This window comes from Lichenostomus cassidix, chromosome Z (genome assembly GCF_008360975.1).
Source record: "Lichenostomus cassidix isolate B80296 chromosome Z, HeHo_3.0, whole genome shotgun sequence".
Classification (NCBI taxonomy): domain Eukaryota; kingdom Metazoa; phylum Chordata; class Aves; order Passeriformes; family Meliphagidae; genus Lichenostomus; species Lichenostomus cassidix.
In genome coordinates, this window is record NC_139511.1 from 52,041,438 (window position 1) to 52,066,851 (window position 25,414).

The 25,414-nt window shown below is 39.1% G+C and overlaps 1 protein-coding gene across 3 annotated transcripts in view; it reads right to left on the reverse strand.

Annotated features, from left to right (window-relative positions):
• Positions 1-24,850, reverse strand: part of AP3B1 (adaptor related protein complex 3 subunit beta 1) — a 157,796-nt gene extending 132,946 nt beyond the window's left edge. For 2 of the 3 annotated variants that reach the window (XR_014846883.1, XM_085042814.1), the window contains exons 1-3: positions 14,914-15,101; positions 10,132-10,207; positions 4,113-4,187 (exon numbers count right to left, since the gene is read on the reverse strand). Coding sequence is in view for 2 of the 3 variants with exons in the window: in XM_085042814.1 (XP_084898940.1) it covers positions 4,113-4,187; positions 10,132-10,207; positions 14,914-15,086 (324 nt within the window). In the remaining variant the exon portion in view is untranslated. Of the gene's footprint in view, positions 1-4,112; positions 4,188-10,131; positions 10,208-14,913; positions 15,102-24,619 lie in introns of those variants that run through there. The other variant, XM_085042815.1, reaches the window with a different exon arrangement.
• Positions 24,851-25,414: the final 564 nt, after the last annotated feature.

Here is a 25,414-nt window from a genome sequence, read left to right on the forward strand (position 1 = left end):
TCCATGAATTATTGATGAAGACTTATTTTTGTTCTATACCACCAATTGCTCATTAGGTCACTTTTTGTATCCTTACCATCCATGACATGACGCACACAATCAAGCTGAGGTCAGTGTGTACTTATAAAAAAAAAAAAACATTGTAAGGTACTTCTGTAAACAATAAGATGCCCTTTGCTTCTCTTCAAATAAATTAACATGTTATATCACTTCTTCATCTCCATTTTCCTGCACCAGAGCATTCAACCCTGATTTTAAAAAAAGATAGCAGCCATTTCTGGGCAGGAAACTCATATGGATGCAAAATCACAAAATCACAGAATATTGTGAGTTGGAAGGGAGTCCAGCTCTTGAAAGAATGGCCCATACAGGGATGGAACTCACAACTTTGGTGTTATTAGCACCAAGCTCCAACCAACTGAGCTAGTCTCAGGGTCACTGATAAATCAATGCATTTTATGCTACTGCATTGCAGCAATTTGTAGAGACAGACATGGGTAAGAATTCATAGCAAGAAGAAAATTTGGTATGACATTTTCAGGAAACAGGATCAATGTACTAAGAATCTGACAATCTAATAATTTCTCATAATTTCAGAAGTATACTAAAAAATGGACCATGATAAAAGTTCTGAGAGAGAAAAGGTTTAGCTAGATGCCTGTTCCTGCATTATGACGTGAACTTGTCATCTAACTCAACTTGATAAAGAAATTAGTCAGATTCCTTTACTGAATTTCCTGATCCCTTCTCAGTTTAAGTCTCTTCCCGTACAAATATGTTAGCATTAAGTGGTGGAAAAACGAGCAACAGGGGAACTTTAACTACACCATAAAAGATGACATGTGAATTCACATACCTGTCTATTTGTTTTAGAGTAGAAAATCCATAAAATATAAACAGTGAAAAGCTTCTGCTAATTAGTGTTAGGTTACGTGATAAGACCTCATCTTCAAACCCACAAAGGAGCACAGATGAAACAGGGGGATGGAGGGATGTGTGCACACAACACCCTGCTCTAGCTTCTCCCAAGCTCGTGACAGGAACCATCAGCTTAGAGATGGAGAGAGAGACACGGTAACAGGAGGGAAACCAAATTTAGGACTTATAGTAAGGATACCCTGCCATGCTCCTCCCAGAACAACCTCTGGAGAGTCTAAGCTCCTATGCCCAGATTTTAAAACCACCAAGAATCAACAAACACCAGAGCACCTTTCAGACTGAAGGTCTTTTACATGTAGAGATATGGGACACAGATTAGAAGTATTTCAGACAAGACATAGGATGCTTTGGGGAAGAACTAAAGTCAAGGAGAAACAAGGGAAATCTACGTGATCTGGAAAGGACTAAGTCAGAGCAAAACAGAGAGGTAAGATGGCTGGACACATCTGAACAGTTTAATAGTTGATACATCTATCCTTCTGTTTCCTGCACATGAACAGCACAGTCTGTTGATTTGACTCCTTAAATTTCATTTTAAATCGTTTTTCTTGGTGAGGTACTCTTTACTCAGTGTGAAGACTCATTTATGTGCCTGCAACTACAGTCATGCCGCAGTCTGGAGGGCTGCTGTGTCCCTGGGTACCAGCAACTAGAGACCAGACTGAGGTGACTTAAGTATGACTCCAGCAACTGGAATGTGACATCATGCCATAGGGATCTCTAAGTCCAGGGTGGCCAGCATCTGAACAAGTGAGGCTCTGGCCGCCAACACTTGGGCTGGGACCACAAGTCAGAAGGCCCATGTGTGTGTGCAACTGAAGAGACTAGCATATGTGAAAGCAAGCCCAAGCCTTTGTGTCTGTGGTGCCAGTGACTGGAATGGGTGCAGCTGTACGAGTGTATCCAGCTGCACTTGCTGACAAGCAGGTAAAGTGGCCTGGGAAGGAAGCAGGTGTGGGTGTTAGCATCTAAGGGAGAGTCCACAGGAGGAGCTGGCTATGGCACAAACCAGCAAAGACCCATCCAGCTGCCAAGAAACCCCATGGCCTGTGGGTCTCTAGGGGCAAGAACCATGGTTTTTTGTGCATCTTTTCAAGGGCATAACCACACCGGTTTAGACAGTAGAGGAACAAGGAAGTTCTGGCTAGGTCCAATTTTATGTGAACGCACACCTGTGTGTCCAAGGGCAAGTCATGAGGGAGCAGCTACTGAGAAACCAGGAGAGTCCTGGTTTAGAGGCATTCATGTGGGTACAGATGTTTGTACCAGCAAATGAAATAGGGCTCGTATGTTTTTACCAGAAAATGCAATAGGGCTCGTATGTCCAGATGCCAACAACAGGAGTGACTGAGATCCATGGGCCAGAGCCTGGGCAGACTCTGTGTGGACAGGTCATACACATATACACACATTCTCACTAGCAGATCATCTTGAACTGCCAAGCCGCTGGTGCTGTTTGTGTTCACCTGAATACTATCTAACAATTTAGGTGGCTGCCTCTGTACACACATACTTGCTCTGTATATATACAGATACACCATTTATGTGTATGGGCCCACTTACCAGGGATACAGTCTCAGCTTCACTACTGGTCGGACTTAAAGCCTGAAACTGGGACAGTCTTGCCTCTTGGACTACTGGTTCCAGCCCCAGCAGTTAAAAGCACTCAAGATGACTAATACTCTTTAAAGTACTCCTCTTTGGTATGTCTTATGGTCTCCCTGTTTAAAATTGGACTTAAGAGTTCTCATAACTTACAAACACAAATTAAAGAGGAAGAGAATATTTAACTAGTCTGATTTCTCATCCCATATCCTTTTACTGCCTATAACTGAAAGTAAAATTACAATTACAATTTCTAAAATTATTTTAATACAGCAAATTCCTGAAAGGCTCTGAATTAGCATCTTTGTATCCTTATGCCTCCTTGACTTACCAGAGCTCAGTATTTGGCCTTGGCCAAATAAATCCACTCTCTCAAAGAATGAAAAAACACAAAGTTTTCAGAGGAATAACTAAAAGAGAATAATTTCTTTGAAGCTAAAATTAAACTGAAACTTGACTGTTACTATCCATCCCTAGAAATATGGAAGAAAACTGATGTTTAATCCATTATATCACAGCATGTTAGAGACAAAAAGGAGTTAGCTGAAGCCATCATTATAGGGAATATAATGTTCAGTGCCATAAGCCAGGGAAAAATAACTTTTGTTCCCATTAATAATAAAGGCTGAAGTACACATTTTCAGAAGATAATGGAAGAATTGAAGAATGCATTCAATTGACTCCTCTCCTTAAAATCCACTGCTTCAAACAACTGTTGCCTGTATTTTTCAAAAATGATGATCCTGAGCAGTAGGAAGTAACTAAAATCATTACATGTTCACTGTACTTTTATCAAACTGACGCTCGTTAGGCACTATGAGGTCTCACACTATAAACTTAGAGATGCTATTTTTATCTAAATCTCATTTGTCAAGCCAACTAAAACTCCGACACTTCTGCAGGGAAGCTGTCAGTGTATGCACAGTAATGGTAGTGAGCATCAGAGTTACATTTTCGACATACACCCTGTGGTTGTACAACAGTAACCCTGTGGATTTAAACACATCATCATTTAACACAACCTCAATTTTTTAGCGTTCTGGAAATCTGAACTTTCACTAGTCCAAGATGGATTGTTTTTTTTTTTTTCCTTCTTATGAGAAATGAAAGAAAAAAAGATACAGAAGGAAGCTACTTTGTGTGTCTAGTAACACCTGATCTACAGAGATGAAAGAACACACTTTTTTTTTACCCAGCCCTTACCTTTCAGCTTGGATCTGCAACAGACAATTTAAAATACAATGTAGCACAACTCCAAGCTTTTCAAAAAGCACATCTCAAATAAACTACAATAACTTTTCAACTGCCACCATACTTCACAAACTTTCTGAGATTAAGTAATTTTTTTTAAGATGTAAAGAGCTACTACTCCTTCCTCCAAATCATCCAAAAGGTTTCTTTTATTTATACATAAAACTATCATAATGCTGTTATTGAAATAAACTCCTAAAAAGTTCTATTAATGATACTAGAGATTTTATGGTTTATGTTGAAGTCTGATACAATTAGATGAAATTTTCAATAAACATATCTTCTGTAATAGTATGCTTAATGAGTTAGAGGAATACCTCAATGTTTTTACTGGCAACATTCTTCACCACAGCAGGAAAGAGCTCAGAAGCGTTTTTCCCCTTTGCAATCATCTGAAAAAAAAAAAAAAAAAGAGACAAATCTTAATAATGTAACAATATAATTTATTAGAATGTGGTTTGGGTTTTGTTGATTTATTACAGATCTCTATTTCATGTCTCATTTCTCGGAAACTGAGGATAAAGATGGGGTTTTTGTTAATTATTAGACATTACAGAATGCAATCCGTACAACAAAAACTCTTGGCTGCTGGCTGGTTGTAAGTTTGCTGGAGTGGAATCCATGAACTGGACTTTAACATATCAGACTGCAAATAACTTTTAATGCTTTAAAAGTTACTGAAAAGCTAGGATCTTGCTAATCCAAAAAGCCCTGCAGAATTACCTCCTGGGAGCTGAAAGGGGGGAAAAAAAAGGCATCCAGCAAAACCCAAGAAGTTATACAAGTTTTAAGTCCCACACCTTTTCCCTGGAACAACTGTGGTTTGCCACAGAACCAAGGACAAAAAGAAAAATAAACACCACACTTTAAAAACAAAACAAGGTTGTTTTCCATAGCAAGTTAAATACAAAAGGCCATAAAGTGTTTATACAGAACAAAAAAGAATACACAAAAGCCACACAGTAAAAGCAAGATCAATCAACCCACTGATTTTTGTTTTTTAAAGGAAGTTTTGATGTTTGATCATGAATAAGGCATGTCATAAACAATAAAATTGTCACAATAAAGATCATAAACATCAAAACCCCGGATTAGCTTCAGTTCTTGTACGAACAGCTTAAGAAGGAAGTTATTTGTAGGAAATTAGGCACATAAGAAGGAATAAAATACTTTAATATACACTATAGCTGCACAATGTTCTTGTTAGATATATCCATTAGAGAGTCTGGCAGTACTTGATGTCCAAATTGCAAACCTTGGAATTGCAGGAACCTGTTACATCAAGTTACAGAGCTGCTGAACACAGACCAGAGCACACCCAGCTCTAAGAATCAGTGTGTCTTTCTTAAGGTCAAAATTCAGCCACCCAAACATCAAGTTCATCAGAAAACACAAAAGCTAACTAAGCAAATGACAGAACAGTGAGCTTTAAAAGTCATCTAGTCCAAACCCCCTGCAGCAAGTGGGAATGTCTTCAAGATGTTCATCAATCATGTAGCTTAAAGCCCCATCACTGAATGTTTCCAAGGATGGGGTATTCACCACCTCTCTGGTCAGCTGTCCTGGTGTTTCTCCACCATCATCGTAAAAACTTCCTCCTTGTATCTAATCTAAATTAACTATCTTGCTGTTTAAAACCATCCCCCCTTGCCCAACCATCACAGGGCCTATTGGAAAGTCCCTCTGCAGCTTTCTTGTAAGCCCCTTTACATACTCGAAGGTGCTATAAGGTCGCCCCAAAGGCTTCTCTTCTCCAAGCTGAACAACTCCAGCTCTCTCAGCATGTCCTCATGAGAGGTGCTCTAGCCCTCAGATCCTTTTTGTTAGAGCAGGCCTGCTCTGGACCTGCTCTAACATGTCCATGCTTTTCCTGACCTGAGCACTGCAGACTCTGGTACTAGATGGATGCAGACTCTGGTACTAGAGTAGAGGAGCAGAATCATCTTCCTCAACCTCAGGGCCATGATTTCAGGGCTATTAGTGAACATTAGCTCGCAACCATAATTTCATTCACCAGCATGCCCAACTCCTTCTTGCCAGAGCTGCTCTCAATTCCTTTATCCACCAGCCTTTGTTGATACCAGGGGCTGCCCTGACCCAAGAACCAGACCTTGTACTTGCCCTTGTGGAATGCCATGGTACTCCCTTGGGTCCACATCACAAGTTTGTCCAGATCCCTCTGGATGGCATCCCATCTCTCAGGACGTCAACTGCACCACTCAGCTCTGTGTTGTTTGCAGATCTGGTGAGGGTGCACCCAATCCCACTGTATATGTCATTAATGAAAATATTAAATAGTACTGGTCCCAGTACAGGCTCCTGAGGGACATCTCTTGTCACCAATGTCCATTGGGGTCAAGCAACACGTAAACAACACCTAATATGCAGGGATCCAATGAAGAAACAGGAGGTCTGCAATTGCAGTTACTTCTATCCCAAACCATTACATTTGAGCCATTACTGAACATTATACAGGTGATTAAACCTCATATTCTCAACTTACAGGTCTGCTGGTGTATTTCACTGGTAAAACACATTAAGAGCATAAAAAGTTAGGATCTCGCACAACAAAAGCAAGAACACACAAAACCAGGCAATATTTGGAAAACTGTATACTCTGAGAAGCTTAGAAGAAAGATGTTTCTTAGAAGAAAGACAGAATGAAAAGTTGTCATATTTTCTTGATGCAACAGAAGTTACCTCACTCAGAAACAGGGATGATCCTTAGACTTCCTTGATAGGCTGTAATAGTATGATTCTACGCATTACTTGGACTATTTAACTGATCAACCATAATAGCTCCAGTGTACCATGTAAATATGTATTTAGGGTCTTTTATAAGAGCGTATTTTGATTCATTATTGCATAACTATTAGTGTAAATCCTCCTTAGTTCATGGATCATTAACCTGAAAGAACATAATGGTTCTTTCAAAGACTAAGGAATATCATGTCATTTTTGTTGCTGTGCCTAGACATTCTCCAGTTGTGTTGTCTTATACAGCTGGAGTTCCTGCATAAAAACTTTCATTCTAGAGTAAGCGCTATGTAATGTCAGGATGAACTAAACTTTTTTTTTTCCACGTGAGAGACACACACACATGGATGACACTCTCTGAGGGAAATAAGGCACGTGACTGTTTCCTAAATTTATACTCTGAAATATTCAGGACTGAAATTCCACTATTTTTTCCACAGAAATTCAGATAGGTTTTAAGACCTGGCACTGGTTGTTGTAATATCAGTGTATGTTTTAAAAGAAATATCAGCTATTATGTCTTCAGGCACATAGTAAATATGTATACCAAACATTTATTTCTAAACCAGCAGTGTTGCTCATAATTTTCAGAAGATGGAAATTATTTTATTGCTCACACAGAAAGAACATCCAAAATAACATACTGATTAAAAAAAAAGAAGTCATTGATCACAAAAGTGATATTTCAGCTGAAAGTAGACTTGAGTACCTTCATATATAAGGGAGAAGGGAAAAGATCAAAACTGGACTACTCCTAAGCTTGAAATTATATTAAGTCACTCTCTGGAAGACAGATTTGGTTTTATTTGTAATCAATCTCCTTCTCCCTAGGAGAAAGTTCACAAACTACCTTAAAGGAGGAAGCAGTACCAAAAAGTGCCATAAGCAGTGTTCTGCTACTTCTCTATCACACCTGCATGAACAAATGAAAGTTCAGCCTCCTAAAGGCTACTAAAATACTAAGATAACTATTCATATCATAGAATTACAGTCATGCACAATAGTTTAGGTTGGCAAGGACCACAAAGGCTAACCCCTCTTCCATGGACAGGGACATGATACTGAGCATCTCCCCTATGACAACAGGCTGAGAGAGTTAGGGCTGTTCAGCCTGCAGAAGAGAAGGCTCTGTGGAAACCTTACAGTACCTTCCAGTACATAAAGAGGCTTAAAAGACAGCTGGAGAGGGTCTTCTGTAAGGGCATGTGGTGACAGGACAAGGGATAATAGCTTTAAGCTGAGAGAGGGTAGGTTTACATTAGATGTTAGAAGAAAAATCTTTACTGGGAGGGTGATGAGGCAGTGGAACAGGTTGGCTGGAGGAGTTGTGGATTCTGTGCACTTTGTTTTTTTAAATTATCTAAAACTGAAAAATGAGTATTCCAGTGAGACATGTTAAACAATACTCTTACAAGAGTTCCTTTTTCCTCTAATACTAAGACCAAAGGAAGCCTTTAATCTCTGAAAAACACATCTCATCCCTGAGAGATGTAAACTCCTCTCCATATGTAAGCACAGAAACACCTTTGCGCTTCACAAGAACATTATCACCACTGCTACAAGGCCTCACACTCATATTGTGCAATGTCCCAGTCCTGGCCTGTAAAGCTTATTGTTTGAGTTTGTTACGTCAACCTGAGATTGGTGCCAGGTATCTGGTGTGAAACACACTTTAAACACAGCACAGGAAACAGCAACTACCTTGAAGATATGAAAGAAACTGAAAACAGAGGATCCAGTAATTCAAACAACTTGCTTGTGGTTAAGTTATGGTCAGCCTTACAAGCTAGAAAGCTGTTTCTATTCTAAGAAGCAGCAGCTGAGCAAGAGAAAAATATACAAGAAGCAGAAGGTGCCTGCTGCCATTTAGGAAATCAGTGCTCTTCCTGCACAGTGCTTAAGACAGGAACAGAACCCAATGACCATGAACTCAAAAAAAAGGACAGAAATCTGGAACTGGAAACTGGGGAGAACCGTCAGAAATGGAAAATGTGGGAGTAGAAGAAAGAATGTGCTTAATTAGTTCTGCCTTCCCTTGCTGAAAGCTCTTAAGCCTGATCACTTCAGGCTCACAGTTCATCAAGGATCACAGTTATCACTGTGGACGACAACTACTCATCTTCAGCTTCATGGTATCACGTACCTCTAGAAAATTAGGAACACTTTTGAATGTGCAGCAGCAGCAGGAAAATTAGTGAATTTGCTAATTCATTTGTAATGACAGCATTTTTTGTAAGAAAAAAGGAAAATAGATAAATCAACCTAGTAAAACCTTGATTTAAAATTTATAGCTGATTCAATGTAATGGTTTCTAATTCCCCCCATATACATACATACACACCTACATTCAGTTTCAACAGTTTCCAAATACAGATAAAGATCTGGCTAACTTTACAAAAAAGAAAACCAAGGGAGCAGGAGGCAACTTGACATAATCCTCCTGCCCACAGTAACAGCCAGAATAAAAAGACTTTTTTTGAGGGAAGGTGAAGAATGTAAGTTAGCATACGCTGGAACCATGGCACTTCTAAAGGTTGTGGTTTTTTGCAAAAGCACATCAGTATGCAGGACTCTCACTGGTCAAACCCTGAGCAATCCCACATCATGTTACAGGAGGAAATTAATCAAAAAACCTTTCTTCAAAACAAAAATGATGTCATCAAATAGCAGTTGATATGTTACCCAGATCTCACAGCTACTTGATGTCTCTGGCAGGACTAAGGGATGAAAGGCAAAAAGATAACCTTCCTGAGTAAAATTCTCATCACTGGACAATCATGAAGGGAGAAGAAGCCAGCTCTGGAGTCAGAGGAAAGAACACAATCATGACACCAAATGTACCTACTCACGTTGGTACATATTTGGACAGGGTTAAGCATATGCAAAAACCAAGCAAAACCAAAAAGCACATGCAGAGTACACTGAAGAAACAGTGACAGAAAACAAATGCAAAAGCCCCAAAACAAAGACATGGTCACTGAACAATCTTCCATAGCACATTCTTCCAATATTTTTAGGAAGAAATAAAGGGATACTATGAATTTCATAATTTTTTGTTTATAGGGTTTAAACATACAATGGTGTTAAACATTATTTAATCACCTCTATGGGTACACATTCACCTGAAATACTTAATCAAATATTCAGGCATCATGCTCAATCAAAAAAGAAAATCCTCACATAATCTAATAAACAAAAATAGTAAATGCAACTTGTAATTTTATTCCTGCGAATTTCTGTTGTTTTCAGTCTGAGATATTTGAAGCTTCTCTTCAGAATCCATTTCGTATTCAAGGTCTCACTGAAAATAGTTCCTTACAGGCATATTGCCACTGTTACATAAATATTTTAAAAACGTATGACTGCATATGTCCAAATATACCGATTTCTACCAAAAAATCCACGTTAATGATTTTACCAATTCTCCACCACAACTTTTAAACATCATTTAGAGATTTAAGTGCTAACCTGTTACAGGATCTGCAAATGGAAAATATCATTCTCATCCAAGAAACAATAATAATAAAAAACCTTCATATCCCCTAACAAATAAAAATAATAACAAAAAAGATCACATACCCCAACAATCCTTTTCATAGCATCCAGCTTCGCAGAATCTTTACTGCTTTCCAACATTTGTTTTAGGTCTTCATTTCTATGGTAGAAATACATTAAAGCATCAATTAGAAAATCTAAAAAATAAAACCAGAATACCACTTTTATATTCTTGCATCAGTTCAGTAATTTATGGTGAAGCACTGCTCCCTCTTGCCCACTTTTAAATTGTATTTTAATAACATGCTGTCTGAGTATAATGAAGTGTTTAGCAAAATAACCTATCAGATTCTAACAATAACATAAAACCATGCTCAATCTGCTGTTAGCTGAAACATTTCTTGAAGGCAGAAATTTTGAGGCACAAGAAAAGCTTAGCTTAAACCAACAACTCATTCACTTCTCCCTTGTCCCCCAGCGAGGGCCAGATATGATAACTAGAAGCTGACATGTTTGTGTTAAAATATAGTTTCAGTATCAGGTTACACAAGTCACTGGAAGGCCCAGACTTCAGTATGCTCTGAATTTCACTAAGAATCAAAGATATAACCTTGTACTTCTATCTGCCTTCCTGGACTGTAAATTGCTATCCCCCTGTCCTCAGGATAAAAAGCCTCAGATCTGTAGTATGTCTATTCTACAAGCTGTAAGATTAAGACAGCCTTATGATCAGACACATACAGTGGCCAAGCACTTTTTACAGCTGAAATAAAATTCTCACAAAGAAAAAACCAAGTTAATAAGAATGTTTTCTTGTAGACAGAACTTTTCATAAGCCATCACTAATAAGAAACCTCACCCTGCCTAGCTTTTTAGACGCAAACAAATCACAGTCTAATTGCACTTACAGACTCTGAAAGTTTACGAAAAAGGTGCTTTTAAGAAACAGCTTTCTGTAACATCTGGATTGCCTGATTACTAAAAGATACAAGCAAACAGACGCTCAAGAAGAGACACTTACAATACTCTAAAGAACTCTGAAGTGTCGGGGAAGATGAAATAGGAAAGCCTTATAGATATGATGACCTTGCAAGAGATGTTGAGGGTATGGAAAATATGAGTGAGATGGAAATGCAGATAAGGTTCGAGTTGTAGAGTAACTAAAAAACAATGGTGTAGCCACAGAAGGTAATCCCCCTTCTTGATAGAACAATGCCCTCTGCCCAGGCAGGACCAAGGGTCAGAACAGACCCTGCCTGCCTGGTAGAGATCCCAAAAAAGGCAGTTTTTTTAAGGTTTGAAACATGATCCTATATGGTAATGTGATAATTCTTATAGGCTGTATGTAAATGCTGTAGGACTTGTAGTTTGTCTTAGATTGGTTAAAGAAGAGTTGAATAGTCAACAGAGAAGACAATTTATTGTATTGTAAACGGCAAATTGCCCTCTTTTTGCTCTCTTCTTTCTGCTCTCTCTCTCTCTCTCCTCTCTCTGCTGGCCTGCTTGGAGTCGCGTCTTGCAGCTCACAGGCCTCTCACCCCCACTCTATTTCGCAATAAACCTTCATGTTCTAAAACTCATCTTTAGAGATCTCTTGTCCCTATTTTATCCCCATAACTAAACCCCACAGAGTCAATTCTTACACTGAAGACTCTCCAAGTTTACAAATCCTGTGAACTTTCACACAAGTGAAGGGCTTCATGGTGGGTAGACCATGGCTAGATGCCAGGTGCACCACTCTATCACTCCCTTCCTGAAGCAAGATGAGGGTGAGAAAATAAGATGGAAAAAAGTAAGATGGAAAAAAGTAAACCTCGTAAGGCAAGATAAAGACAGTTTAATAAAGCAAAAGCAAAGGCTGCATGCAGAAGCAAAGGAAAACAAAAGATTTATTCTGTACTTCACATCAGCAAGCGATGTCCAGCCACTTCCCAGGACGTAGGGCTTCAGTATACATAGCAGTTCTTCCAGAAGAGCAACTTCATAAGAAAGAATGCCCACTCCTTCTCTTTCTTAGCTTTCATTGATGATCAGTCATCATATGGTATGGAATATCCCTTTGGTCAGTCTGGGTTAGGAGTCCTGGCTACACATCCTTCAAGGTCTTGTCCACCCCCAGGCTACGAGTGAAGGGGAATACTGGAGAAACAGTCTTGACTGCTGTGTGAGCACTGCTCAACAGTAGCTACAACACTGGTGTGTTATCAAAACCTATCTCACTAACAATACAAAGCACAGCATGCTGAAGACTACTATGGGGGAAAATAACTCCATCTCAGCCAGTATATCCAGACAAGATTTCAAAAGTGAAAACAAAATCTAGATATATTCTGATTTACCACTGCCTTCGGAATTTCATATGGGAAGAAAGCCAAAGCTTTGAGCAAGCCAAAACTGGAATTAGTTACAATGATACAAAATGTTTTCATTCACTTGGTCACAAACTTTTAAAGAGTATTTTTCCTACTTGCAGGGGACAGAGTCCCTCTGAGATTTCCTCATATTTGCAGAGCCAATACTGCAGCTGCCCTGTGCCTCTCCATGAGAAATCCACATTGCCCACATTTCAGTATACACCCACAAAAGAACTGCAACCACATGGGAAAAAAGCCCAACAGAACAATCTACATATTTCCTACTAAGCTAAGCTAAGGTATGCAAAATTCAGGATGCAGATACCTACATGCAACCTACAATATAAGTCAAACTGCATTTTCAAAACCAAATGTCTCATTAAATAATTGGAGCAACTTATTAGAGATTCCCTATGTTGTAAATATTGGCTTCACTTGACAGCTTAATATTTAATGATTATCTCAAAAAAAAAAAAAAAAAGGCAAGCATCCTTGCCTGCTTTAGGACCATTTCCCAAATATCATTGGTAGATTCCTATTTTGTCTGCATCACACTAAAAGGTTTTTACTGTTTTTAGTTACTCCTGGACAGGTTCAAAGATCTATATGGTCAGTCTTCTATTGCTATATTTGTTTGGCTGTGTGCTTTGGTCATTTAAATGATGCATCACTTTCAATTTCGTCCTGTAGTTTTGCATACTGCTAAGATCAGCTTAGTAAGTCTATAGCTGCACACCTGCTTCATGGAAAGTGATAACACCCAATGTACCTTCTTGTAACATAGCTCCAAGCTGACAGGTCTGTTAAAAATAACTAATGCTGTGATGGCAAAGGTATTCTCCTACTGTCCATATTCTGACTCCTGGATAAAGGCAGACTTTTCTCTACATTACACTCCATGTTTTTCTGATTTTACTTGAAGAAGCTTGTAGTCACCTCTCTATGATCACGCTTATTTTAGTCACTCCATATTTTTCCCTCAGATCTATATCCTTATTTTTGGTATCAGAAATAAAGTATTTGTTGGTTTAGGGCTGTACATGAAATATCATTAATAACTTGGTGGTTTTAACTTTCTATCTTTCTGTATAGTTCCATTTGCAATTAACTTTTTAGGAAGACTAACTTTGATTTAATTTTTGGCAGCCTTCTTTATTCCCATCATTCTTGGCCACAGAAATAGCTTATTTTGCTGGCCATTCCTACCCACCTGCTCCTCACAGGATACCAAGTAAGTGTCAGTTCTTTTTGATCGGCTTGAAGTACTGTGCCTGAGCCTTTGCTCCATCTGGATACAAAAATTCAGAAACCTCTAGTTCCTTCCGCTTAAGTCTTAATCCTTACCTGTGCAATAATCTGTATGACATGGTAAGCAAAGTTACAGACTGGACTTGATCTAGAAAGTTGCTTCTAGTCCTATGCTCCTGCTTCCAGTTTCATACTGTTGTTGCAACAGGTGGAATATGTAAAAATTTTCTTAAGAAAGGATGTTCTTCAATGTTTGATCTTTGTACACTTTCAAGCCTAATCAACAACAAATGAGATTCAATCCGTGAAACAGATAGCAACTAACAAGCAAGCTCAAAGTGATGTCTGGGTGCTAGAAAGACAAATTACTTGTCTGTAGAATTCCCTTGTTATGGTTTAGGGCTTGACATGTTTCAATGCTCTCACATCAGGGTGAGGTTAGCTTGGGAAGAAGGATGCACCCCTGAGAGTGGACAAAGAATGCAAAATTTATAGGCCACAAGGATATTTTGCAGAACCCCCAAGACAAGGAGGAAACTAATAAAGACAACTCAGCAACAGCATGGAATCAGCTCCAACTGAGTAAAAGACACTTCTGGCAAGGGGAGATTGTGACACAGCTCACTGACTCAAGAAACCACAGACCCAGAAGAAGAGAAAGGCTGAACATGTGGACCAGCTGTCATGAGAAGTGAGAGAATCACCAACCAAGAGAAGATAGAATACTAATTAACCAAAAAAAAAAAAAAAATTATATCAGCAAAGTAAAAAATTTGGAAATAATAATTTGAACTTGAGGATCAAATAGCAAAAACAGGAAGTTACAAACAACAAGATCCAAGCACATGCTAAAGAATGTCTCCCAGAATGTAACAAATAACAAGAAAAAAATGAAAAGGTGAATTTAAGATGTGAACACACAAGAAAGAAGTGTTTAATGACGAACTGTACTTCTAAAGATGAACTGTACTTCTAATTGCTCAAAGAAAATATTCCATCATACACTTCAAATTAGAACATTTTGAACTGTTATATGGGAAGATATAAATCACAGACATTTAGATGTGAAGACCTGTTTCTAGCCAGCCTTGTTTCCATATGAGAAAAACAACAGGGAAAAAAAAAAGAAAAATAGAAATTAAACAACAAGTTCTTGAAGAAGCCATTTGGAAATTGTTACTTGAATTGATGGGTTGTTCAGTTGTTTTTTTTTAATCTTTTCTAACAAATTATAATCCAGGATTAACAACCATTACATACTTACAGAGTAAAATATTGCTCCGTACATCCACATGGATCACCAGCAGCAGCAAGCCTTTCTTCTTCTACAGTTAGATATGGTTTCAGTGTAACCTCAAAGTTTCGCACTTTAAGAGCAGACTTAATAGTGCAAGACACCTCAATTATTTTGTCCAGCATTGTGGAGTTTTGTTCCATTCTTTTAAGTGAAGTATGTAAAAAACCAATAAAACAAAATTACTGCCCTCAACCAAGCTAGCCCACCAAGAGTGAGGTCTACTCAAAACCAGAAAATCTTACAAAGTAACAGGATACCCACTCCCTTGCTGTTTTAACTTCAAGAAACAAATATCCTATGCAGATTTCAAAGGTCACTTCCCTCCAAAAACAACTCTTATCAGCAGCCTCAATGAAGAATAGGAAAAGCAAATGCATTTCAGCCTTTTGTAATACAGTTTATTGTACAGTAAAAGTATTTTCATCTTTTGATCATTATAAAGATTTAAGGTAATTTCAATCCTTAAGTAAAATCCCTCAAATAAAAAGCATAAATGTAAGCTTTACCATCACACTAGGGTTCATGTTTCTAAACTCATTAGTTATTCTGAGGTGACAGTTCTTCAGTACACAATCTTAAACAAATAATTCCTTTATTACTTATCTCCATTTGCCAGCAGCTCAGGAAAATGCAAGCAAACCCTCAGCTGCATCGACACCTTTGCCTCTCCCTGCTATAACTCTGAGAGTAATTCTAGCCTGACAGAGTTAGGTACGTATTACAGACGATTGAAACATAAACTTAATTACTTCAGGAGCAACACCAACTTAAAGAAGCATAATCTGATAGCTGACAAACGATGTGGAGCTATACAAAGCAGGAAAGTCATGGTCCAAACAACAGCAGATGCAAAAACCACCAAACTTTTGCAAGAGTATAAATACACAATCTCAGCCATTTTCCCTAACAGTAAGAGGTAAAATGACTTTCCAAGAGTAAAAAAAAAAGGAAAAATTAGAAGATTCCCACCTGTTTACCCAATGATGCATCTAAGAATACAAGATTTCTCCTGAGTCCCTGAGTCATAATCCAGTGTCTTGACTAACATCTATTACAATACAGGCCCACTGTCCTCAAAAGTTGCAAGTTGAAAGCACTGATATAGACTACAATTATAAATATTATACTCACATACAACAGTGCTACAAAATATGATCTTTATCATTTGTATAGCACCTACCATAAAAGGCCACGTGTCAATTACTAATATATTAAGAAATCAGTTCCCAGCTGCCTTTGTAATCTTTACCACCACAGGCTTGTATTCCTCAGTATTAGAATTTGAAAGCTAAAGTAGTGTAAATTAGAAATGCAAATTAATCACCTCACTTTCATGGCGAGCATCACACATGACAGATCTGCAATGACACAACATGATGGACATCACAAAACACATCCAGAATAGTATGCTCTCCTTGAAACATTAGTTGAATGTTAAGTGGAGGTAGTAAATTTCTAACTTTCTTTTGTTTTTATATTTTATGCTTGCAGCATTTAAGATATATGTTACATTTTTCTTTCTACATAAAAACACTGCTTTCATCATACCTTTGCACCATGTAGATACGAGTGGCATGGATATGATAGGACCTGTGACAGACCTACCAGTCTGGATTAATCTTACAGATGTTACTATCAGAAAGTAAACAAAAACCAGCTGTTAATCTTTTCTGCTTCTCATGCTCTTTCTTGTGCCCTCTATTCCCCTGCCACTAAACAAGAAATAAGCTACAAACCTTAGAACTGGTCCAAGATAAGAGAGGATGGTGGGGTAGTGGGTGTAGTAAGTGTGTGGAGTGCAGGGAACAAAAGAAAAGGAAGGCAAAAAACAACCTTACATCTTGACAGTCACAAGATTATACTGCCAAAGAACTTTAACAGCCTGGAGTCCTGTGCCAGAAAGCACCTTAACCACCTTACTCTGCATGTTGATTATGGCAAACAGCATCTAAAGAACAATTCTGAATATGCCACACTACTGTCAGCACGCAATTTGTCATTAAAACTGGCATCTTGCTGAGGTTAAGACTAGGATTACATGGATAACATGGAGCAACGTTACCCACTTCTACAGAAAAAAAGGGTAGGCATAACTATACATCACTGAGGTTTAAACAGTTATGTCAGCTATAAATCTGACAAACTTCTAGTCATACAAAAATATTAATCCAGAATCTGCAGCATGTCATTTGCCACTGCATCAACGTACCCTGAGCAACTCTTATTAAGACAACACTGGCTTTACTCTGGTAAAATGCACCAAAAATTTTTTCTATTCTTTTTAGCAACACCGTAAGATGAAACCCATACATTTTCAGGTTTTATGACAGTTCTGATGTGCCAGTTACTGAAAGAAGACACCTACTAATCATAAGGCTTCTCATGGGGGTGTGCCCATGAGGTGCCTTCTGAAGTCTGAAGGTTCATGAGTACAAAAACTGCAACTGAAGTACAATTAAAGCAACAATAATCATGGGAACAGTTTTACTCCCCTCTAAGAAAGAATGAATTCTAAATGAATAAACCATGGTGAGACAGAAGGTCTTCATATATAAGGACAGCCCTATAGCACTGCAAGGTAAGATACAGGAAATGGCAAACAAATCCACCACTGGGAAGGAGGCAACCTTCATCAGTTTTGGTAGTATGGAAGAAGCTGTTACAGAACAGAAGTTATAAAAGTCCCACTCGAGTTTTCACAATGCATTTCTTGTCTTAAGCTTTCCATCCAATGCATACTTTCAGTCACACCGTACAAATTGCACTGTTCTTGAGTTCGAAGTCTTTCGGAGACTTCATCTGGCAGGACGCACCCACAGCATGCTAAAATAATTTTTAACCACAGCATGCTAAAATAATTTTTTTTGCCTTCCAACATAAAATTCAAAATACTTTGAATGTTACCAGGTTTCCTCTTTATTCTTGGCACCTGAGTAGAGATGAAGTTCTACAGAATGTCCTGTTTCCAAAAAATTATTTTTCTTTTCTTGACGTTTTACTGGCACTGCAAAATCCTTAAAATAAATTGGCTTATTCTAGGTGATGCCATTGTGTAAAATCTAAACAAGTTTGAATTTAACATTTAAAGAGAAACTGCAAATTAATTTCAGAGCCATAAAACATGGAAGCTAAATTGGCAGCAAACAGATGCTGCAATTCAAGGTTTTTTTGCTGTTGATTTAGTGTTTTCTTCTAACAGGAAATTAAGAAGTCTGAGTTTCACTGTGTTTTGGTCTATGCCACAAACTGTTTGAGTGACATCTTGTGGTGCTGTTCAGTACTACCATCCTCTTCCATTATAACACTGTATTTACTGCTAATTCACAACATAGAATTCAAGTCTTACTTCAACGAAGACTTGAATCACATAGCTATGAGTGTAGCTGTTCTATGTTTTAAAGAGAAATTGAGATAAGAAGTAATTTATTTCTTTTTTTCAGCCACCCCTCATTTTTCAATCTGAAAAAAAGAAGCACACCACCCAAAAAGCAAACTTGACAGTTTTAAAGGACAGACTAGAGATGTGAGGCAAACCATGAAAACTACAGTATCCTCCAAGGCTGAGAGCCACAGAGAACAAAACCAGTTACAGGCTGACCAGAAACATAATTTAACTCAATTGATTATTACTTTGCCACTAATTTCTCAAAGCACTTGCAATCTGGAGGGTTTAGGTATAGTCTCATCCTTCTCATCGAGGGAACAGGAAAGAGCAACGTTAAAAACTAAATAAAGCATCTTCCCAGTTCTCTGTCATGAATAGACAGTACCTCAACAATGCTTGAGCAACTCAGTGCATCAATATCTTTAAGCTGCCACTACTACTACCATCAATGCAGATATGTAAACTACCTGTATTTCAAAAGCTCTAACCAGATGGTAGCTAGTATGACAAAGCAGTTTGCAACCCTTTCTGGTTTGGACTGTGATTTAATCTGAGATTATCTGTTGTCAGTAGAGTAGTTACAGACACTATTTCACCCAGCAACAAGAAAGGTTGTCTGAAAGGATGAAAAGATTCAGTCTTGCAATTCCACTGCATATGACCTCTTCTGATACTGCCCACACCACCAATACTGCAAGGAAACTTCTGCCAGAGAGAAATTTTCCTCAGTGGAAGACAGCAGTTTTCTGAAGGCTGAAAAAGTGCCACTGGGGGTGGTGCTGCCACTGAAGTATTCATGTCAACCTAGAGCCAGTCTTGAGGCTAGCACTCAGCATTTGCAGACATTTGTAGATCACTTTGCAGCATTTGATAGTTGTGAAGGGATTATAGGAAAGTGAGAAGCAGTATCCCAGATATTCTCAGTTGGAAAGGACCCACAAAGATCACTGAGTCCAACTCCTAGTGTTTCCAGCTCTCCCAAAAATGGTGAGTAAAGGCTTTGTTTAAAGACACCACTGCAGAGGTGGTGCTCTTGCTGCCAGAACCTACTCAGTGTTAGCATATTTACATGTATGTCCACGTTTCAGAAAAGCTGTTAAATAGCATTACAGTGCTGTTCATCTTCTGGCAGAATGCCAAAAGAATTCTGGTTTCCTCCAAGTATCAAAACTATCAAGAAGTGGTACAGACAAGAACAGCCTTCAAAAAAGCGGAACTAAAAGTATGTGGAATCTTGCAAGTGTCAGCCTTGTAACAGTTGTAGCTATATCTATTTAATACTATTCAGGATGCAGATCAAAGCAAATGTCTACAGCAAATATATGACAACACAGTAAATATGGAGAAACCACAGAGAAGACCTTAAACCACAAAACTTGCCTTTCTCAGGAAATTTTAAAAAAAAACAAAAAATGTAATGACCACACTACAGAGAATCACAGCAAATAAACAGTTCATTGCTTGCATCCTCATATGTGCCAAATGCATGGCAACAAGAATATATTCCCTGTGTGTCACTTCCCATCAGATCTGACAGACTTCAGCTGGAGAAGTGTTCTGCAATAGTTTGGCCACATTTGTACACTGCATTTAGTTCCTAACCTTGTACTGACTAGAGTGTTCAGATTTTATCTTGTAGACTCATCAGTTCATGCAAACCACTCATCTTTGCTGGGTTGTACATCCTACCAAAACTGGCATATCACCGTATTGGTGGGCATAGGGCCACTTTAACAGATGGAGAAAGAAAGTAGTTGTGCCAATGAGCTAGCAGATGCATCAAGTTTGAATATTAGAGTTGGAGTCTCCTCCAAGAATTTCACAAATGGCAATCTATGTACAACCTCTCCATGACTGGTTGAACAGAATATGCCAAGACAAAACTAGATCAATTTAAGACTCCAGGAACACCTCTGGCAGCTGTTGAAAGCAAGTTTTTAGCTCCAATGAGTTTGGAAAAGTCTTCTGCACAGAGAATTGGGGACTGAGTATCTTAATGAAATCACCACCTTCAGCTCTCTGCAAAACAGGCTTGCAAACCTCTGCAAAGAAAAATGAGTTTGCAGCACTGCGGAGTTTTCTGAATAATGGCTCAACAAAGCACATAAGCCAGATCTGCAATAAAAATCTAATAAATTACAAATGTATTTTGCTTGGCAGGAATACAGTTTAAAGATGCAAATCAGTAAAGTTGAAAATGGGCGTTATAAATTTTGCCATCTGCTTCAATACTGTGTCTAATAATTGACATCTACTGTTGTTACCCCTATGGTTCATCTCTAAATTTCTATATTTTATCAGATAAAGCAATAGCTAGTTTTATTGCTGAAATTGTACGATTTCCAAGAAACAAACATTATTACATTTTAATTTTGCATGCATGCAAGTTTTGTTTAAAATGCAATTAATATAGATGAAAATCCTCTGTCCACCTGCAATTAACTGTAGGCAGTTATAGCTGCACCCTAATATATGCAATTAACAGGGATTCTGTGTTACTAATTAGCTCTCCAGGTACTCATTTGTTCGAAGGTGGTTAGAGTGTTCATTCCTCCACTTACACCAATAATAATGTAATAATGCACAATGTAACTATAAAAATATTCTATTAACTTAAGTGATGTGTATCACAGTATTCCTCTACACTATACAGGAGATTTTGAGATTCCAACTAGGCAGTACTTATTGCATGGAGTCCATCAATCTAGAACACATAGAAATAGCTTGAGTCCCACATGCTGAATTCAGCTAGTCCGTAAGATTTACATAACCTGCTGGCTCTTACAAATTTTCTGCTGTAAGTTCCTGTTAAGGGCAAAGACCTCTCTGCAGACTGTTTCCATGACTCTGGGGGCTGGAATCTGACTGTTTTTCTCCTTTTTAAAACATGTGGGACATGTAAATATCTAGAATATAACCAGTTCAAAGACAAGTGTCAAACTACCAACCTGGACATACGAATACATTAGTAAAATGTAAATATACACATTGCATGAAGGAGTACCATACAAGTCAGTTCATGTGACAAGTGTGAACGAGGAAGAGAGGAAGGAGAGCAACAGGCATCTCCAGTGGAACCCTTCCACACAAGAAGGTTCCGACTGATTCATCTCAGGTATACAAGATCTTTCAATTACTCAGTTATTGAGGTGCTTAACAGAACAAACACAAAAATTCCATTCTCTGAACACCAGATCCACTTCAGACATCTAACTAACCAAAAGGCTTTAAAAGCAATACATACCACATACACAAGCTGTATTTGCCTCTTTAGCCAGGATTAAGTACACACAGGAAAAGCTAGCACCAGTCTAATACATTTGTTGTGAAATCTCTTATTCAAGAACAGTTTCCATTTATTCAAAACCAGTAAGAAATCAGTTTTTTATGTACATGTTGTAATAATATAGAGAGATTAGAAAAAGCTTTCCTCATGTCTTTTGTCACAAACAGGTACAGTAACTTTACAGAAGCAGATCAAAGTTGTATTTTTATATTTTCTTTTTTTTTCACTGCAGTGGATACATACAGTATATTAGCGAATGAGAAACAATGTTTGCCCATGGTGTGCGCAACCTACTGCACCTCGCTTATATTAAAAGACCACAAAATAAACAGTTACCTTTAATACTCTTCTAACAGTAAAATTTTCCATTGAGTCAGGATTAAGATGTCACCAGGACAGAAATTTTGAGGAACGAAGATATTTCAATACTGATAGCATGTGTTTCAACCAATACACAACACCAGCATGTACTGAAAATGCTATGTTCACTAACTGAATTGAAATTGTACTTGTAATTGAAAGTTAGTGGATAAAACATGGAATACTAAAAGTAAAAAAGGTGGCTTTAGCATGAGAATAAGACACACAGGCTTTTACACCAAGGGATGCTCAGAGCTTTTACATGAGATGAACTTCAGCAGAGTATTTCCACTGAAATGTGATAAACAAAACAGGAAAAATAATGTATATTAGGTCAACTTTGGATTTGATATGCAAATATACCAATACTGATTTGTGCTCCTGTGTGCAATTTATCATGGGCCCTTCTGCCGCAAGATCGAAGACAACTTATCCTAACAAGTTTGTTAATTTCATAACCATTTTGGCTTACTTCTTCGTGACAAACAGGAGAAGACAGACAACACAAAGAAAAGAGACTGGAATTTTTTTCAAGAAAATGTTTAGAGTAGTATTGAGATACTTATCCATTAACTGCATGATATTGTTTTGATTTACTGGCAACAGACAAGTGCAGGTTTCTCATCCAAGTGTTACTGTAGTAATGTTCTGGGCTATATATTATACACATATCCCTTTGCTGAGGAGGAGTATTTCTTGAGTCATCAGCAGGCCTAAGGAAGAATCCCCCTTCCTCAACAAAAAAAGTTTGCCAAGCATTGAAACACCACAGTGGTATCAGACGTCAGTATATCAACAGTGATGAGAAACAATCTAGCGAGATCAGCAAACAACATTTGAAATGCCCTAACACTAATTTTCATTTCACCAGTGGAGTACTTCACTACCCCCACACCTTCATAGGCAAGTCGCAAGGACACAACTTGCACTTCTCTGTATGCTCTTGTATTGCCTTCTGATGAGCAGGTTTTGAGCTATTGCCAGAGTGAGCTATTAAAAATACAAAGTACACGCTTGATGAATGACTACTGCATTTTCCAAACACAGTGCCACACAGTCTGTTTTTCTAATAATAACCCTCACTTGCAGTCCAGTGGCTTTTTCACACTTTCACAGTACACAAATCACCTTCCCAGCACAGTGTCTGTTCCTGAACTACCCAACCCATACTCAGAGCTTAACCACACAAATGTGGACTGTGATAACGCCCTAAGCAAGAATTTGCTAGTCAGCTACAAAAGACCACAGAATGCCTGTTTTCAAGTTCTCTCTAACACCTTTAGAAGATTACACTCCTGTAAGTGTAAGAGCAAGTATGGAGGAGCAGTTAATTAATACAGCATGCTCACATATCACAAGCTGTTCTGGCTCTTCCATACTGAAGGACATCCATATACATACACATGTGAAAAACATCTAGGGACTCAAGAGCTGTATTTCCCTGTGATCAATGGGGAGCTTCGGGTAGAATCAGTCACTTCAGCTTCTGCATCTAACGAAACAGAGAGCTATACTTCACCTGCAAAACAGTCTGAACTTTATGAGTTAAGTAGCAAATTATGGCCATGATCAATGTTCAGGATACCCTCCCCCAGTGTGGAAATAAGAAAGTAGCAAAATAATGGCTAAGAAATAAACTGCAAAGTTGTTTCTGTGCAAGGGGGCAAGAAAAGAAAGGTGCAAACAGCATAAATCAGCTAAAAGACACAGATCCACAGAAGCACTTTTATACTAGAGCAGTGAAAATTTTAACTGGAACAGAATGAAAAAGCAAAGTAGCAAAAGAGAAGGGAAAGAAGAAATGAGACTCATCTGGGAAACTGAGGAGGCCCATCAGATACTGTCTCACACAGCTAAGCATTAGAGTGACAGTAGCTTCATGTTTCTGTGATTTACTTTGGTGTGGCTCACAAATAAACACATCAGTCGAGGTTTCTAGAGCATAGATGTTCTCTTTGTGCAGAACAATCAAACTGAAGAAGCACCAATTGATTTTCTAATGTACATGAGACCTTAGTTTATGGTGCTTTTTATTGGTTTCTCTCGGAATAGATTTCCAATCTGTTGTAGAATACAATTCCAGTTTAGCAAACCTTTTGATCCTTTCATTTGGACATTTTTCCTCTCCAATCCACTTCTGCTTTTCGGAGCTGAAGGCTTTCTGTGCCAGTGCATTTGGCCGGGCTTTTCCCTTCTCCATTTCCTCATTCTGACTTCTGACCAAGACACTGTTAACACTGTTAACACCCAATTCGAGCTGGCCACCTCGCCCTAATCCACTACATTTCCTACCAAACTCCCACAAATGCTTTTTTTTACAAACACTTTTATATATATATATATATATATATATATATATATATATACGTTCGAAGGCAACATTAAGACAACTCCAGCGTGGTTAGCTGTCGAAACAGAGGAACAAATTATAAGCAACTTTTCAAACGAACCAAAAGAAACACTTTACAGAGAACGCACTCCCTGCGCACACCATAAACGTAAGCAAGCTAACTTTTCCGCGGAGTCACGAGGGAGGACGAGGGGAGGCGCGGCTTCCCCGACACGGCCCGGAGCCGCCCCTGCCCGCGGGATGCCCCGCCAGCCCGGCACCGCCCGCCCCACCGCCCAGCCGGCTCCCTTACTTCTTGGTGTCGCTGCTGAAGAGCCCGAAGGCCGCGGGAGCCGAGGGGGTCACGGTGGGCGCCGCCTCCTGCACCAGCTCGGGCGCCGCCTCCCCGCCCTGCTCGCTGTACGCCAGCCCGTTGCCGGACATGGTGCCGCTGCCGGTAGCGCTGCCGCCGCCGCCGCCCGGCCCGCCGAAGTTGCCGCGGCCGCCCCGCCGAGCCCCGGAAGCCGGGCGGTCACGCGGCAGGGCGGGGCGGGGCGGGGCGGGCGGTCCGGACGTGTGGCCGGGGCGGCCCGGGCGGGGAAGGAAGGAAGGAAGGCGGGAAGGGCTGCTGGGCTGTGCTCCGGCCCTCGCTGTCCCCAGCAAATACCGGGGGTGGCACAGCGCGCCAGCTCGCGTGGTGCTTCTTGTGGCCGTGTTTGGAGTGCCCTTACTCCGCGCTCACGGCGCTAGTAGGGCAACACAGACTAGAAACAGCTGTTCACATATGAGGGGCTAGAAATATAAAAGGGTAGTTAGAAATCTTCTGAGAAAAGTTTTTCCTAAGTCCTTTTTACAATCTTGTTTTCCTGCGTGCATCTTTCCCTTCTCCCTCTAGTCTCTGAGGAATAATCTCTGTTCATTAAAACACTCTTCAGTCCATCTCCTGACATACATTAGTGGAGTGCAACCTTTACATCCTTAGAACTGAACTCATTTCCAAAGGTTACCTGTTCATAATCAATACCTTTTATCTTGCAAAGAAAGAAAAAAGGGGGAGGGGAAACGGATTGTCGTATTTTTCTGAACCAGCTTTTTAACTTGTACTTTT